The 16,161-nt window shown below is 39.9% G+C and overlaps 1 protein-coding gene across 3 annotated transcripts in view; it reads left to right on the forward strand.

Moving 5' to 3' along the window:
• CLCN1 (chloride voltage-gated channel 1) overlaps positions 1-16,161 on the forward strand; it is a 68,170-nt gene that overhangs the window by 22,036 nt on the left and 29,973 nt on the right. For all 3 annotated transcript variants that reach the window (XR_015742075.1, XM_087926270.1, XM_087926271.1), the window contains exons 2-9: positions 4,308-4,446; positions 5,228-5,359; positions 6,152-6,280; positions 6,828-6,961; positions 8,715-8,792; positions 12,800-12,871; positions 14,292-14,424; positions 14,809-14,893. Coding sequence is in view for 2 of the 3 variants with exons in the window: in XM_087926270.1 (XP_087782396.1) it covers positions 4,308-4,446; positions 5,228-5,359; positions 6,152-6,280; positions 6,828-6,961; positions 8,715-8,792; positions 12,800-12,871; positions 14,292-14,424; positions 14,809-14,893 (902 nt within the window). In the remaining variant the exon portion in view is untranslated. The remainder of the gene's footprint in view (positions 1-4,307; positions 4,447-5,227; positions 5,360-6,151; positions 6,281-6,827; positions 6,962-8,714; positions 8,793-12,799; positions 12,872-14,291; positions 14,425-14,808; positions 14,894-16,161) is intronic.

Consider the following 16,161-nt stretch of genomic DNA (forward strand, 5'->3'; position numbering starts at 1 on the left):
ACCTGAAGGCAGGACAAGAAGCAATAGATGGAAACTAATCAAGGAGAGAAGTAGCTTAGAACTAAGGAGAAATTTCCTGACATTAAAAAAAATTAACCAACGGAACAGCTTGCCTTCAGAAGTTGTGAATATTCTAACACTGGAAATTTTTAAGAAGAGATTGGACAACCATTTCTCTGAAATGTCAGGGGTGGGATTCTACCAGTTCACACCTATTCGCTAGAACCAGTTGTTAACATTCTAAGAAGTTCAGAGAACTGGTTGTTAGAAGAAATTACTGGCCTAATCCTGTAAGGGAGGTAGGAAAGAAACATTCTGGTGTTGCTTACACAAACTGCCTCTCTGTTAACCCTTATTATTCTTGGCAGGACTAGACTTCCTGTCTCAGGAATGTCTCTGGAGTTTTCCCCCCACCTTTGCTGGTACTTTGCTTGTGTGGAGTGACCATTCAAAGTTACAATGGCACTGAAAAAAGTGACTTACGACCATTTTTCACACTTATGACTGTTGCAGCATCCCCACAGTCATGAGAGGCCAGGTGAGGAGATGTGTGCCTCAATGTGAATGATGTTGAGTTGGCCATGCCCAGCCAATAACATGACCACCAAGCTATGTTCATCCAGTCACATGACCACCAAGCCATGCCCACCAACTAAGCCACACCCACAGAACCAGTTGTTAAAAAATTTGAATCCTACCCTTGTGAAATGGTATAATGCTTCCTGCCTCAGCAAGGTATTGGACTAGAACAGTGGTCGCCAACCAGTGGGCCGGGGACCACTGGTGGTCCATGAGAAAATTTTGGTGGTCCGCAGAGAAATGTCACCCCCAAAGCATCTTCCAAATAGCCCACGGGAACACAAGGCTTGCATTGCTTGCATTGAGAACAACACGAGGTAGTCAGAGGAGGGTGAAGGGTGGAATTTGCCCCACTCACCCCATGTGCCTTGCCTGGCCACCAGGCTGCTTCTTTCCACTTCTTTCTTCTTCTGCTTTTGGCTTCATGCAAGGAAAGCAGCAGAAGCAGCAGAAGTCTTTCTTTCTCTCCCCCAAACTCTGCCAGAAATGAGTCTTTGGGACCCTGCAAGGCATCCTGCTCCAAGAGGCTGTGCCGGCATGACAAGTCTCACAAAGACTCATTTCTGGCAGAGTTTGGGGGAGAGAAAGAAAGACTTCTGCTGCTTCTGCTGATTTCCTTGCATGAAGCCAAAATTCTCTCTCTCTCCCACTAAGAATGGAACTGGAGACAGTATCCTGTGATCCCAAATAAAGAATGATCGATCGGTAGGAAAACGGAATGGGGAATTTTCCTGCAGAGTCTTTTGGGGATTTTCCCAGGGTCTCTGGTCAGCGGGATTTAAAATTATGAGTTTGGTGGTCCCTGAGGTCCAAAAGGTTGGCGACCCCTGGACTAGAAGACCTCCAAGGTCCCTTCCAACTCTCTTATTCAGTTAAAAAAAAGGAAGACAAATTCTGTTCTGTTCTGTTTATTGAGGAAACAGAAACAGCAGCAATGTGATGAAGTGGCCACATATTGCTGGTCCTGATTTCAAGGAAAACTAAAACTGAGTGTAGTCATACACAGATCTTGGACTTCACAAGTAGATGCCGTAGATTCAGAAAGTAATTGCAAGTAGGATCATGTGATAGGAAAAGCTAATGGAAAAAAGCACTCAAGGATGTAAAAAATCCCTAAGGGAGGTAAAAGTAAAATTGCAAACAATTCCTTTGAGGAAGAAAAACAGAGAATCATGGTAGTCTAAATGACAATCCCAAAAAAAGGCTGTGAAAATCTGAAAACAACCAAAAAAGATACATAAAGAGGGAATCTGAAAATGGGCAGCGCACAAAGGAAGAGTGCAGTCAAGTAACCCAGCATTGCAGAGTTGAAGTCAGAAAAGTGAAAGTGCAGAATGAGGGTTTTTTTTCCTTTGAAGATGCCTAAAGAAACTATTTTTGTTATTCTTAGCACCCTTCAAAGAAAAAAAAAAGAATCAGAATATCGTCTGCTCAATAAAGATGGCAAAACGCTAACAGGTAACAAGAAAAGGCAGAGGGTAATGGATATATGGGAATGAACTTGGGAGACCTGGCAAAGAAACGCTGCCTGAAGACCAATCAGACAAGAGGGTACAAATCCCACAGCTGCATAGTGGGCGGAGAAAGAAGTTCAGGAGGAACCCTTCCTAATCATTGGGCTGTAAAGGTGATGGTGGGAGAATTATACTGTACTTTAAGCCTTGCAAGACTAGTATAACTGTCCATATACTATAGAGTGGGCAAATTAAGGAAATCACTTTCTTCTCTACAAATGCAATTAATTACAATAATTTATTTCCATATGGCTATTTGCTTGAATTTGTAAAGTAAACTTGTTAACTCATTTAAAGATTAATACCTGATTAACTATGACCACAGCATACAGGGAAAATCTATATAAAATGTTTTATAGGTGGCATCTTCCTCCTGCTAGACTAGCAAAAATGTTCAGCTTAAGCCCAACTTAAGCTGTTGGAAGTGTAAGAAGGAAAAAAGGACCTATTTTCATATGTGGTGGACCTGCCCAGAGGTCAAGAAATATTGGACTATAACTCGATTGTGGTTAGAAGAAATAATAAAACAGAAAATTGAATCCAAACCAGAACTATTCCTATTAGGCATAATAATGGAAAAATATAATAAAAAAGATAAATACATTATGCTACCTATTTTAACAGCTGCTAGGATTTCCTATGCACAATTCTGGAAGCAAGAAATTGTACCACCAGAGGGTGTTGTTATAAAAAAAATTTAGACTGTGCAGAGATGGACAGACTAACAATGAAATTAAGAGAAAAAGAAGAGTCGATATATTATAAAGTCTGGGATGCCTGGTATGAATGGTTTAAGAATAAAAAGAAATCGAAATGGCAATTACGTAAAGAATAAGAAACTATGTAAATACTTATATCTATATTCATATATATCTATATTTATTTATATATTAAGTTGAAATTGTATAATGAAAGAAATGTGTATATATAAAGATGATAAGGAAATGAAAAAAAAAGTTGAATACCTGAAGTTAATTCTTCCCCACTGCTTGGGAATTTGAATGCCTCCCTATTATTTTTCAGGATATGTTTTGAGCTAGTAAGAAATACCTTCTTCTTGGAAACCAATTGCATCTTGTCTGCCTGCTACAGATTATTTAGTTTAGCTTCTAATGCAGCTAGACAACACAGATGAGTTTCTTATAAATATGTGGACCTAGAAAACACAGAGATAGTATACTTGGGGCTCCTATTGCAGTGATTAGTTTTCAAATAATCAAATATACAGTGTACTACATTTTAACAGAATTAGAATAACAGAGTTGGAACAATAACAGGTTAGCGGTCTTCTGGTCCAACTCTCTTCTCAAGCAGGAGATTGTACCATTTCAGAAAAGTGGTCGTCCAATGTCTTCTTAAAATTGTCCACGGATGGAGCACCTACAACCTCTGGATAAATTCTTCTCACTGTCAGAATATTCTCCTTAGTTCTAGGTTGATTTTCTCCTTGATTAGTTTCCACCCATTGTTTCTTGTTCTGTCTTCAGGTATTTTGGAGAAGAGCTTGAAGCTGACTCCCTCTTCTCTGTAACAGCCCCTCAACAATTGGAAGACTGCTATAGTCCTTCTTTTCATGTATCATGCACTTGTTGATTTTTATACTAGAATTATTCCTTCTTGCAATAATTAATTAGATTAGTTTAACATTCAAAAAATGCCTAGAAATAATCTGGGTTATTTTCAGATTGAGACGACTATCCTTGCCCCATTTCTTCAAATAAGATCTGATCTATACATTGTAAGTATCTGTAGACTGGTACCTCATCATCTTGCATTCACAATGTTGAACTATTGTGCAGTTTGGAAGATTGAGGATATAGGTATCTACCAGCAGGGATTAAAAATCTCTTCAAGAGTTGGAATCAGTTAACATAGATTCATCATTCATCAATGATTATGCAGCAAGAAATAAGATTATGTTTGAATGAGCTATCATAAATCTTTTGCCACAGGCAGAACATTCATACCATTTCACGTTTATACTGTACTGCTGTGAACATTTACCAATCAGGATTATGAGAAAAATATACTTGGTTTAGATTCAATGAATGTCATTTATGGCAGAGGACCTGGGATCATGACTACATTCCACTGTGCATTATAATTAAAGGCATTCCATTTTGACATAGCTATTACTATGTGCCTTGAAGTCTCTGGCTGTCTTCTTCTGTATTGTCTTTGGAGTGTCTTGACCACCTATTACTCTTCTCTCAGCTCTATGGCCAGTATACAGAACAGCTTCCCAGTCTTTCTCAGAAGGAAGCAGCTGAACTTCTGAATAAGAAGTCTCAAGAGTCCTCGAAGCGGAGAAGTCGGGCTGAACTCAAAGAGGAGAGCTACTCTAAGTATCATGGTAAGCTTCCAAGAAGCTCACAGTATCTTGGGGGTTAACTGCACTGGAGTTTATTGCATATGGTGAGAGGGAAGCTGAAGGTTGTTGCTATGTTTTGGCTGTTTAGCTCAGAATCTGAGTCTAAAGCCTGTAGAGTACTTTTTAAAAAAGTTATTAAGAAAATTAGGCAATATATGATAATTCTACTTCTGCATACATAAAGATTAATTAATGAGATAATCAGAAATTCAAACATATTCACATAGGGCCTTGTATTAGCAATGCTGAAGAGTGGGTGTTAATGACCTGTTAAAAATAATCCCATATGCTATTTGCTGTATTTCGCCTGCATTCTCAGAGCACTGTGGGCTAAGTCACTTTTTCTAATTCAGATTGGACATCACTATAAGATTATTTTTCCAGTTAAGTGAAATGGAGAATGTTTATTTTTCTTTTGTTGTTTTAAGCCTACTGTTTGCTATTTTCAACGAGTCACATAACACATGCTTCATAAAGTATGGATCAGGGCACTTTAAACCTGATGAATTTACCGATGCTTATGTTCATCAACATCTCTGAATTAAGGAGAGTTTCTGCAAGCTTTAAATGCATCTCCGTCTGTTTGGAAGGAAATGACACAATCTGGCATGATTTAAGTCCTCTCATCCTTGTTGATGTCAGTGGAAGAAATTTGACACATTTATTACAGTGTCATACAGTTCCCGGTGTCATATATAGAACTATGAAGTAGTAATGTTGGAGGAAAATTTACCACTATTTAAAAGACCTTCCTTTTCTGCAGCCTGTACTAAAAGTATCAAGAAATATATTACGAAGAAGCTGGGAGAAGACTGGATATTCTTGATTCTCCTGGGTTTGGTCATGGCACTAGTCAGCTGGGGGGTAGATTATGCCAGTGCCAAAAGCTTGCAAGGTAGGTTGGTTCACACTCTAAAGAAATGCTACAACTTAAAACACTGTCTACTCTGTTTTATTATTGTGCTATCATTCACAACTGAAACCAATTAAAAACCTAACAAATGTAGCACGTAAAGGTTCAGACAAGACAGAGTAGAGAGATGAATAATTTCTTGAAAACAAAGCTGACTGAAAGGTACCAGTTCTGGTCATGGAAAGTGTACCTGTTTGTTTTCTTTCCTACTGTTTGCTCTTTCCAAAAACCAAACATTGAGCTTTCCCCTTTTAAGATCTGGGTCTTTCACCAGGCAGGTAGAGAGCTCTCATTCCTAGTGATCATCTGTTATCCAAATGAGGAAGGAAATGGCCTTGGAAAGGTGCTTCATTTGTTCATTAGGCTGGATGTTGGGTTGCTGCTGATCATAGAAATTGATCCGTGTCTGTCTGGGTTGCCTTCAGATTGGTCAATGAGGGATCCTGCCCTCTTTGAACCCTGCACAGATCCTGGCAAAATGCCCTTCCACAAAAAGAAAAGGGAATGCTTGTTACTGATTTCTTCTATTGCACCCTGCCAATCCTTGCAATTGACACAAGCCATTTGAGAATATAGATGGAGGTAGGAAAGACTGCAGAGTGAGATTGGAAAATGTTCTTGCCTTGTTTAGTTAGGGCTCTGCTTGTTGGTTATCATTCTGCAGTGGGCTGAGTCCAGCCAATGGCAACTCCTGCATGGGTTGAATTTATGGTGTTTTGGGTTCTGTTCAGGTGTTACAATCACTCACGTCTATTGTCATTTCTCCCCCTACAGCTTACAAGTGGATATACAAAGAGATGCAACCCAGCATCCCTATGCAGTTCCTGGCCTGGGTCACCTACCCCCTCGTCCTTATCCTCTTTGCTGCCCTCTTCTGCCAGCTTGTCTCTCCACAGGCTGTGGGTGAGCAATCAAGGGACATATATGTCTGTTCATCTCAGGCCCAAACTACACAACCATAGCAGACTTTTTTTTTGTCAATCCCAGTCATAGATGAAGTCCCCCGTCTGCCTTTTTTTGCCTGCCAATTCACCACCCTATGTCCATTCTTAGGGCAAAAGGGGTACACAATCAAGGAGCACTGATTCTATTGGGTCCATGTAAGGACAAGCAGAGATTTGCTGCAGGCAGATAAGACACTTTAATATCTCCCATTAATTCTTATTATTGAAGTTTCAAGCACTCATACTTATTTGTCTGTATCCCGCCTTTGTTATTTTGACAAATGACTCAAGGTGGTGAACATAGCCAACATAACTTTCTCCTCTTATTATCCCCACAATAACAAACCTGTGAAGTATGCTTCCTATGTGATTGAGGTCAACCTGGGTGTCACCTAAGAGGTCTCGTGCTATCTGACATAGGTTCCTTGTGCTGTAGTATCTCAATATGTTTTGGACGATGTTCTCTCTGAAAAGCATTTTTCTTGATTCCTTTCTGTTTTGTTCAGGCTCTGGGATTCCAGAATTAAAAACTATCATGCGAGGAGTAGTCCTCAAGGAGTACCTCACACCTAAAGCATTTGTGGCCAAAGTTGTAAGCCTGACAGCTGGCCTGGGAAGTGGGATTCCTGTTGGAAAAGAGGTGGGTACAATTGGGAGGAGAGGTAAGAGAGAAAAGAGGGTAAGTGATGGCAGATATTTGCTTGAAGACAAAGGCTGCAAAGAACTAAAGGATTCTAGGGTTAAACTCAGAATAGATCAAATGAAGAAAAAAAAAACAGATGCATCTTAAACCACATTTACAAAGCATTTAAAAGACAGAAGTAAAAAAAAAAGCCAAGAAGGAAACAAAGACATCCTCTCCATCTGCCAACACCCAGGTAAGCAGGGATTAACACCAGACAAACAATCAAGCAGAAAACAATACAATAACCAAGGAGAAAACCACACCCTCAGCAAACTGGCAGAGCAAGCTATTGCACATAAACAGGCAGTAAAACTCACTCTCACTTGCACTAGTTGGGTAATGAAACATCTGCAAACAAACAATCAAGGTCAAAAAGCATTCCACAGCTCAACCCTGAGCTACATATATTCTCTTATCACTGAAATAAGTGTGTGAGAATGTTTCTGAACTAAACTATTTTCCCCACTGGAGCACTAACCAGTTCTCTTTTACTGGCTGGCTAGTTTTCCCACTGGAGTCCTAAACTAGCCACTTCTCTGTTGCTGGCTGTAAGATAATATCTTTAATTAGTCTGAAACTGTCAGATGCTAGCATTTCTTTAGGTCATTCCCTTCTATTTAATTAACAGAGAAAGACACAAGCTCTTCCTTACATCAGCAGCAGAAACACATGGCTGATAATCATTGCAACTCTTGCTTTCTGGCAGTTCCAGTGTTTTTTATTTCCTCAGAAAAAAACTTTTGAGCCAAAGGCATTTGTCAAGCTAAAGACATAAAGCACAATAACAAGTGAAGATACCAGCATCTCAAGAATTGGACGATGGTATAAATTGGATAACGGTACTTGGATTGCAATTCCGGCAAAGCAAGCAGAGGAGAGCAACTAACTGGTGTATTCAGAGCCAGAAATAGACTCAGCTCGAATACCAAATGGAAGGGAGGAATTGCAGCTACATGGATATACTGCTTCTTGGCTTGATAAAGGAGCAGTCTGGGAAGCAGTCAGAACCATCCAAAAAGGAATAGAAACACACAGAAGCCTCGTCTAGAGCTGAATGCAAGCAGAAACTGCAGAAACGAACTTACTTATTAGAAGCAACTGAGCCACTCCCACATGCCCAGAGGCCTGGGGGACCCAAGTGCAACCCCTCCCTTTAATTAAGGACTCCCAATACCAGCCCCCAGTGCTTTTGATCTTCCCCTGATCATCAAGGACAGAAGTTGGATCTGTGGATTTGATAACACCTGATCACCACTTGATCACGACACCCAGTGGTGGGATTCACATTTTTTTTAACTTCGGGTTCTGTGGGTGTGGCTTGGTGGGCATGTCTTAGTGGGCGTGGCTTGGTGGGCGTGGCAGGGGAAGGATACTGTAAAATCTCCAGTCAGAGGTAGTATTTGCCAGATCTACAAACTATTTAAAATTTCCACTACCGGTTCTCCAGAACTGGTCAGAACCTGCTGAATACCGCCTCTGACGACACCTGATCATCAAGGACAGAAGTTGGATCTGTGGATTTGATAACAACAACAACAACAACAAAAGATACTAAGATGCTGAAATCGTTTCAGTTCAGTGTAGGCAGGGAGAGAATAATCAGGAGCTGGTTGGAGGCATATCCTTTGTTGTTGGCCTGCACTGTGATGCTACTCAGCCTAGTTCTTCCCAGTTATTTATTTACACAATCTCTCTCCCCGCCCCACAGGGCCCTTTTGTGCACATTGCAAGCATCTGTGCTGCTGTCCTCAGCAAGTTCTTGTCCATCTTTTGTGGGGTTTATGAGGTAAGTGTTCTGCATGCTCCATCTAGTTTGAGAGTGAGATTGCTGGGGGAGAGAACATTATAGACTATTGATGATGAAAGCAGAACTGAGGATATTAAAATGAAAAAGTTCGTTCAAAAACAAGAACCTGAACAACACAGGAAATGACAGTGAGAGGAGTATTAGGTATTTTGACTGCAATTATGTCCAGTGAAACATGGAAGAATTGCTCAAGAATAATGTAGTGCAATTGTAATTGTACTGAAAAAAACAACAACCCAGGAACAATGTTTGGCTTTTCCAAAATATCAATTTTTGTGTAAATAAAAGTTTGGAATTAGTTATAAAGGAACCATTTGAACAGGTAATCTGGCACCTGGAATGGGCTTTTAATATTCTGCACAGTTTCCTATCCTCATCCTAAAACTGAACTTTACTTACCCTGTGGAGTATCAAATCATTCTGATTTGCACCTTTTCTCCTGATAAAAAACATAATTCCAAACTTTTACAAGCATAAATATGCAGAAGAGCCAAAGATAAACAAGATTGGCTATATCTCGTCACATATGCTGGTTGCAAAAAAGAGCAGCATAATTTAGGACTGAGAGTTTTTACTTCAATTGTTACAGGAATGGTTGAATAGATGTAAATAAGGATGATTTCCCCCCACCTCATTCTTGTATTTAAGAGCAGATTCATTGAGAACAATAAACATGCAAACTGTGCTTATAGCTATGGCTGTTGTAAGCAGCTATGTCTTGAGGCTGGCTGTGACTCTATAACAGGGGTGTCAAACTCATGTCATGGTGGCATCAGGTGGCATATCGGGACTCCACCCCTCCTTCGCTAAACAAGGCATGGGTGTGGCCAGTGCGTGATGCATCCAGCCCATGGGCTGGGAGTTTGACAGCTCTGCTCTAGAAGCTTCTTGCTTCTAACCCTAGCTGCAGAAATAAAATAAATCAACAGCTTTATGACTCAGCCATGCTGTATTCTTCCAGTTGCTTAAATGCTTAGATGATTTGTTTTAGACATCATCTAATCAACCTGAACATTAATAAATAAAACTAATACAAGGAAAATACAGGAAATGGCAGCAAGGCAGGAAGAGACTGATTTCTTGTAGATCCTGGCTGCCCTTGCTACTAAAGCCAACTCACAAGGCTCTAAAAGTAGGTTGACTTTGCTGCTGGCAGATGCTTAGTATTGGCGCAGCAGGAGAAGAAAGGACTAACTCTTGCCTGTGCTCATTCTAACCCTGGCATGCCTCTCTCTGGCTGGACTCTTTGTTCCAGAACATGCATAGGCAACTGGACCTCCTGGTGGCCGCTTGCGCAGTTGGTGTTGGATGTTGCTTCGGGGCCCCTCTTGGAGGCAAGTGCATTCCTGTGTTTATACAACATGCTGATGCTCCAAGCTGAGGACATTTCTGGAAGGAAAGATGTGTTTTCTTTGTAACAGATACAAGAACTCTTGAGACACAATGGTGCAGTTATTTTATCTCATGTAACCTTGCAGGAAAATGGAAAAAATCTGAATGAGCATCCTGTGGAAATCCACAGGATGTAGCGATGGTTCAAGGAGATGACATGGGATGGACAACCAAGAAATTATTTCCATGGCAATTATATATACTTCCATTTTCCAGGTCACATTCTTCTAAGTTTTAGACAGTGACAAGGGAAAATGACTGTCCCCATTATCTCCCCCATTTGTTTTGTTTTTCTTAGGGAAAATAGGGACTTTAATTAAAATACGTTACTATGTACACTTATATGTATACTGTAGGCTATTTTCCCTTTCACCATTACCTTAAAACTGCCAAGTCAGGTACTGAAAATACTTTGTTTTTACAGCTAGTCTATAAATAACAAGTACAGTCATAACAATGATAAAATAATACTTCGGGTTAAAGACCTTAAGAAGAGATTTTGTTGTTGTTCAAGAAAATAATTTGATCCATAGGCGGTAGGGAGACAGTGAATGGTTCTTGGTATGAGATTAAGGATCTTAGAAATATTCAAGTCATTTTATAAAGATGAAATGTTAGATGAGAGATAAATTGACTTCGATTTCAATCTGGCAGCTTTTTTCCAAGAGCCCAATAAATTTAAATATTGCCATATGGAGAAGTGGAAGGTTTGTTTAATGTTGGTTTCATTGTTTATTTATTTATTTATTTGTTTATTTATTTATTTAGCTATTTATGTGAGCTGCCAAAAGTTAGAGCACAAAAGATGGGTAGTCTTAGAAGTCTTTTAAATAAATAAAAGAAACAAATAGCCTATATTAGTAACTGGAGAAACACAACTGAATCCATAAGCTAATTATAGCAGATTCTTTATCAAGTGGCCAAGAGCAGTAAATCTGATGACACCTTGATTCCCTGTCCCGCCACTTGAATAGAAAGCAATTTTTCAATATATTCAGTGAGACTAAGCCTGACAGTCAATTATCACCCTCCCCACATGGTTATACCTGACATGGATCATTATTTTCTGAAGTGACAAATAGGTATAATTTGTAAATTTGCTATTTGATTTTTGCAACTTTTCCAAACTTAATTTGGAAATGTATACTTGAATGGATAGCAAGAGAACTGCACTTAGACTTATATACTGCTTTACAGCATTCTCAATCTAGGTAGTTTACAAATGCCAGCCTATTGCCCCCAACAATCTGGAACCCCATTTTACTGACCTCGGAGGGATGAAAGGCTGAGTCAACTTTGAGCCCATCAGGATTGAACTCCAGGCAGTGGGCAGAGTTACTCTGCCATACTGCATTCAAACCACTGTGCCACCATGGCTCCAATATATATCTTTAAAACCTTACCACCACCACCCCCTGCAATCCTGGTTGGTGAATGCTAAGATTTTCTTCTTAACTTATTGATAAAGTTAATTAATACCCTTTGTTGTTTTTTCCTTGCTGAATCCTCTAAACCAGAATCTGTGTTTGGTAATTTTGAAATAAGGCATGTACTGCAAACATGAATTTGAAGTGTCTGTATAAATTTCAATGAGAGCTCTTTAGTAGATAGAATTCAGTATTGATAATAATTCTACCTATATAGAGATGACCTCTTGGTTTACCAGCTGTATTTTGGTGGCTTCAGCAATTCTCTTCCTGAACTATGTGCTTCTCTGAAGAGAGGCCTTGTTGCTCATTTGTTTCTTCTTTCTTATTTTTTGTCATCTGTGTATAGCAGTAAATCATATGAATTGGACAACAAATACAGATTGAGTCAAACCATTTCAGTTCCATCTAAGGATAGAATTTTAGCCAGATACATTACCTTTATGGCACATCCATGAATTCCAAATGGAATAACGCCTACTACTGTAATTCTAATCTTTTAATAAAATTGCTATTTAAAAAAAGAATTCCAAATGGAATGGTTCCTAAAGTGGTACATCCCTCATGAATGGTATGTCCCTCTCTCATCAATCAGATGAGAAAGCTGTTCTCATGCACAGCATCTGTTCATTGTTCACATTTTTTTTATAAAGGTTGTACTACAAAGGAGTTCATTCTAACTTACTGAAGTTACGAGATAATGCAGCAATTCCCTTTTGTAGCACATTCTCCAGTCTGTGTATTCACAGGTAAAAGCCTGTACATGAAGAACACATCCAAATTCCTATACCTTCAAACTGGAGTTTTATAATGTGTAAAGCTATTCACAACATATGCTTCTTAACCATCAACTGTTGATATACAGCAGCCTTTTTGATGTTTAAAAAAAATGTTAGACCTGAAAAGGTGAAAGCATTCTGTTTCTATAGGAGTTGAGCATTCAGATACAATGCCCCAATTTCTTGCACAAATGTATTGGAATCTGTCTGGGCCAGAATGACAGAAAACAGAAACAATGACATATACAGAATATATATAGTAAATGGGTCCAGGATGTGCTACAGAACATCAACTGATTGCCTTGTAATATTAGCTTCCAATCCTCTCACTCCTCTTCTGTCCTGTTTTTTTTTCTCTCTCTCTCTGTCTCATCTCTTCCACTAGTAGCAGCCATATTATTACACAGATGTCCTGACTGTGGGATGTGCAGTAGGGGTTGGCTGCTGTTTCGGGACACCACTTGGAGGCAAGTGGCTGCTTGCTTTTGTCTACATTTTCCAAGACACATCACACCTTCTCTCTTACATCATGCTTTAGTCTCCATTTATAAGACTCTTTATTATTAATAATATTATTTATTTTATATTGATGGCACTCTTCCTTCCCAGGATAGCACTTGGACTTATATATTGATTTATAGTGCTTTACAGCCCTCTCTAAGCGGTTTACAGAATCAGCATATTGCCCCCAACAATTTGGGTCCTCATTTTACCCACTTCAGAAGGATGGAAGGCTGAGTCAATCTTGAGCCTGGTGAGATTCGATCTGCCAAATTGTAGGCAGCTGGCTGCAGAAGTAGCTTGTAATACGGTACTCTAACCACTGCACCACAGAGGTTCCTTAGAGCAGGGGTCTCAAACACAATTTACCTGGGGGCCGCTGGAGGCAGAGTCTGGGTGAGGTTGGGCCGCATAATATTATACTTTATATTATACTTTATGTTTATATTATACACTAATATTAAACTTTCATATCACGGTGGGGGCCACAGGATATCGTCCTGTGGGCCACAATTGGCCCGCGGGCCATGAGAATGAGACCTCTGCCTTAGAGGATCCTGTTGGTCATCATTTTCCAACCCATTAAAAAGCGCTCCGTTTTTTTTTAGAATCTTAGCAGTATGAAGATTAGTGTTCATTCATGGCATCTTCTCATGCCGCTCCAATACATACTCAACTGAGAATCATGTGGACAAGGTCAATGAAATGTTCTGACAAGCCCCTTGTCACTAGGAGATAGTGATGTCACATTGGATGGGTGGTGGCCGCTTCTATTCCATCAAAACACAGGCTTTTCAACATTCATTCCAGATAACCCTGAAGTTCTTTGGATTTTTTTTTCAGTAAGAAAACAAATTTTACAATCAAGTCCAATTGCTTTAAGGAAGAGTCCCCCACCTTTTCCATCTCTGCTGCCCGGCAGCGGGAGGGGAGGGAATGATTCCATGACTCACCCACCACTTCCATGGTCCAGTTCTGAATGGTCAGAGCCTGATAGTGGGCCGTGGGTTGGTGCTACCCAGAACTTACTGTGAGGTGAACTTAATATATAATCCAGCCTCAAATGGTTCTTCCACAGGAAATATTCTTTTGATGGTAGAAAGTTGGGAAAGTAGTGAGTTAACATAAAGGGTGACTCGGGGAACTCCAATCTTGCTTACACTTGCCTATGTGGCCTTAATTCTAACTTTAAAAACAAAACAAAACTTTTGCAAAATGAAAAGAAATTAAAAGTAAACTTCGCCTTCATGCCCACTTATTGTTGTAACTCTTATCTCTTTTGCAAAAGCCTATTTTGGGGAGTGATGGCTGAGGGAAATAGTATTTGCATGCATTTTATGTGTGTGAAGTGTTATGTACTGATGAGAATTTTTATCTACTTTGTAGGTGTCCTCTTTAGCATTGAAGTCACTTCCACCTATTTTGCCGTTCGTAACTATTGGCGTGGATTCTTTGCAGCCACATTCAGCGCCTTCGTTTTCCGAGTCTTTGCTGTCTGGAACAAGGATGCAAGTAAGATAAGAAGACGCACCTCCTCCCAGCCTCTCTTGCCATTATTGCTGCCTCCCACAAGCTTTACACACAACTCCTGCAAGATTATGGGCGGTAATGGGGTAGGGGAGCATCTGTGTAAGGCAGAAAGGTTTTTAGTAACAACAGAACCATTTTTAAACAAGTGGTATTAAGGCTAAATTGTTTCACTCTTCTTGGAAAACTTATGATTATTTTTTTTTACAGTGAAGTTCTTAAAACTGAGATGATGGTAATAAAGAAGCTTCTTAGGCTTAGTTCTTAGTTCTCAGACTCTCATTGTTGGGGTACTGAGGGCCTGACTTCATGTTCTTTTTTCTTCCCTGGTCACCCTGGTTGTCTCTTCTCTCCATCCCCTCTTCACAGTCACCATTACAGCCCTCTTCAGAACAAACTTTCGCATGGATTTTCCCTTTGACCTACAGGAGCTGCCGGCATTTGCTGTAATAGGGTAAGCCCACTGGAGCACACTTTAATGCAGTTGTGTGTGTTTGGGGGGGTGTTTGCAGGGATGAAGAAAGGCAAGCCGTATTGAAAGTTCTCCGTATGAAGCAGAGTTAAATTAAAAAGTTCCATATTAGAAACAGGTAAGGTCTCTTGAGTCCTACTCAACTCTTAAGGGGATTTCATAGATATGTTAATGCAGGTTCTTGGGAACAGTACAGAAGTGGTTAGTCATTGCCCTCTTCCCAATACAATTCAAGCTCTTCTCACACCTGTATTTCAAGCCGCCTTATAGTAGCAAATATATGCATCCCAGAATAATGTTGCAATCTGGGTCCAATCTGGGTCAGTAACCAGGACTAGTGGTTTAGTCTAAACCTCTGGTCCACACGCAAGACCACACTGGGAATACTACATCCAGTTTTGGTCGCCATGATATAAAAAAAGATGTTGAGACTCTGGAAAGAGTGCAAAGAAGAGCAATTAAGATGGTTAGGAGGCTAAAACACATGAAGAACAGTTGCAAGAATTGACTATGTCTAGTCTAGAAAAGAAAAGGACTGGGGTGACATAATAGCAGTGCTCCAATATTTGAGGGGCTGCCACAAACAAGAGGGGATCAACTGATTTTCCAAAGCACTTGTAAGCAAAACAAGAAACAATGCATAGAAACCAAGGAAAGAAGCAACATAGAACTAAGGAGAAATTTCCTGACAGTGAGAACAATCAACTAGAGGAAAGTCTTGCTGTCAGGAATTTTGGGTGCTCCATCATTGGAGGCTTTTAAGAAGACACTGGCCATCCATTTGTCTGAAATGGTATGGAGTCTCCTGCATGAGCAGGAATTTGAACTAGAAGACCTCCAAGGTCCCTGATGATGATGATGATGATTCTTTTGGATTCATGCTGGACCCATCCTCGGGGGTCTTCTCTCTACCAGAATGTGTGCTTTGGGCTATTCTATGTGTCATTTTTGTGTGGTGCCTATTTGATTGGAATGTTGATTGGCGTGTTGATTGGTGTGTTGATGGCCATTTATTGGCTATTGTTTCCTTGTGCTGCCAAGTCCTTGGCTCCTAAGTACCTTATCAACTGGTGGTAAATCAGCACTCCTGTTGCCTGACAAGGAACTGTTTTGCTTTTGTTTGGAGAAACAGAGATTACACACTGCTTTGGGATGATCAGATGCAAAAGAAAACACTAGATATTGGTGTTAGATTTCTATTCTGCCTTTTCTACAAATTATATAAACAATCCCTTCCTCAGTTTTAGAGA

The sequence above is a fragment of the Pseudonaja textilis genome, chromosome 2, assembly GCF_049901715.1.
Source record: "Pseudonaja textilis isolate UNSWEBS1 chromosome 2, rPseTex1.2, whole genome shotgun sequence".
In the NCBI taxonomy this organism is placed as follows: Eukaryota; Metazoa; Chordata; class Lepidosauria; order Squamata; family Elapidae; genus Pseudonaja; species Pseudonaja textilis.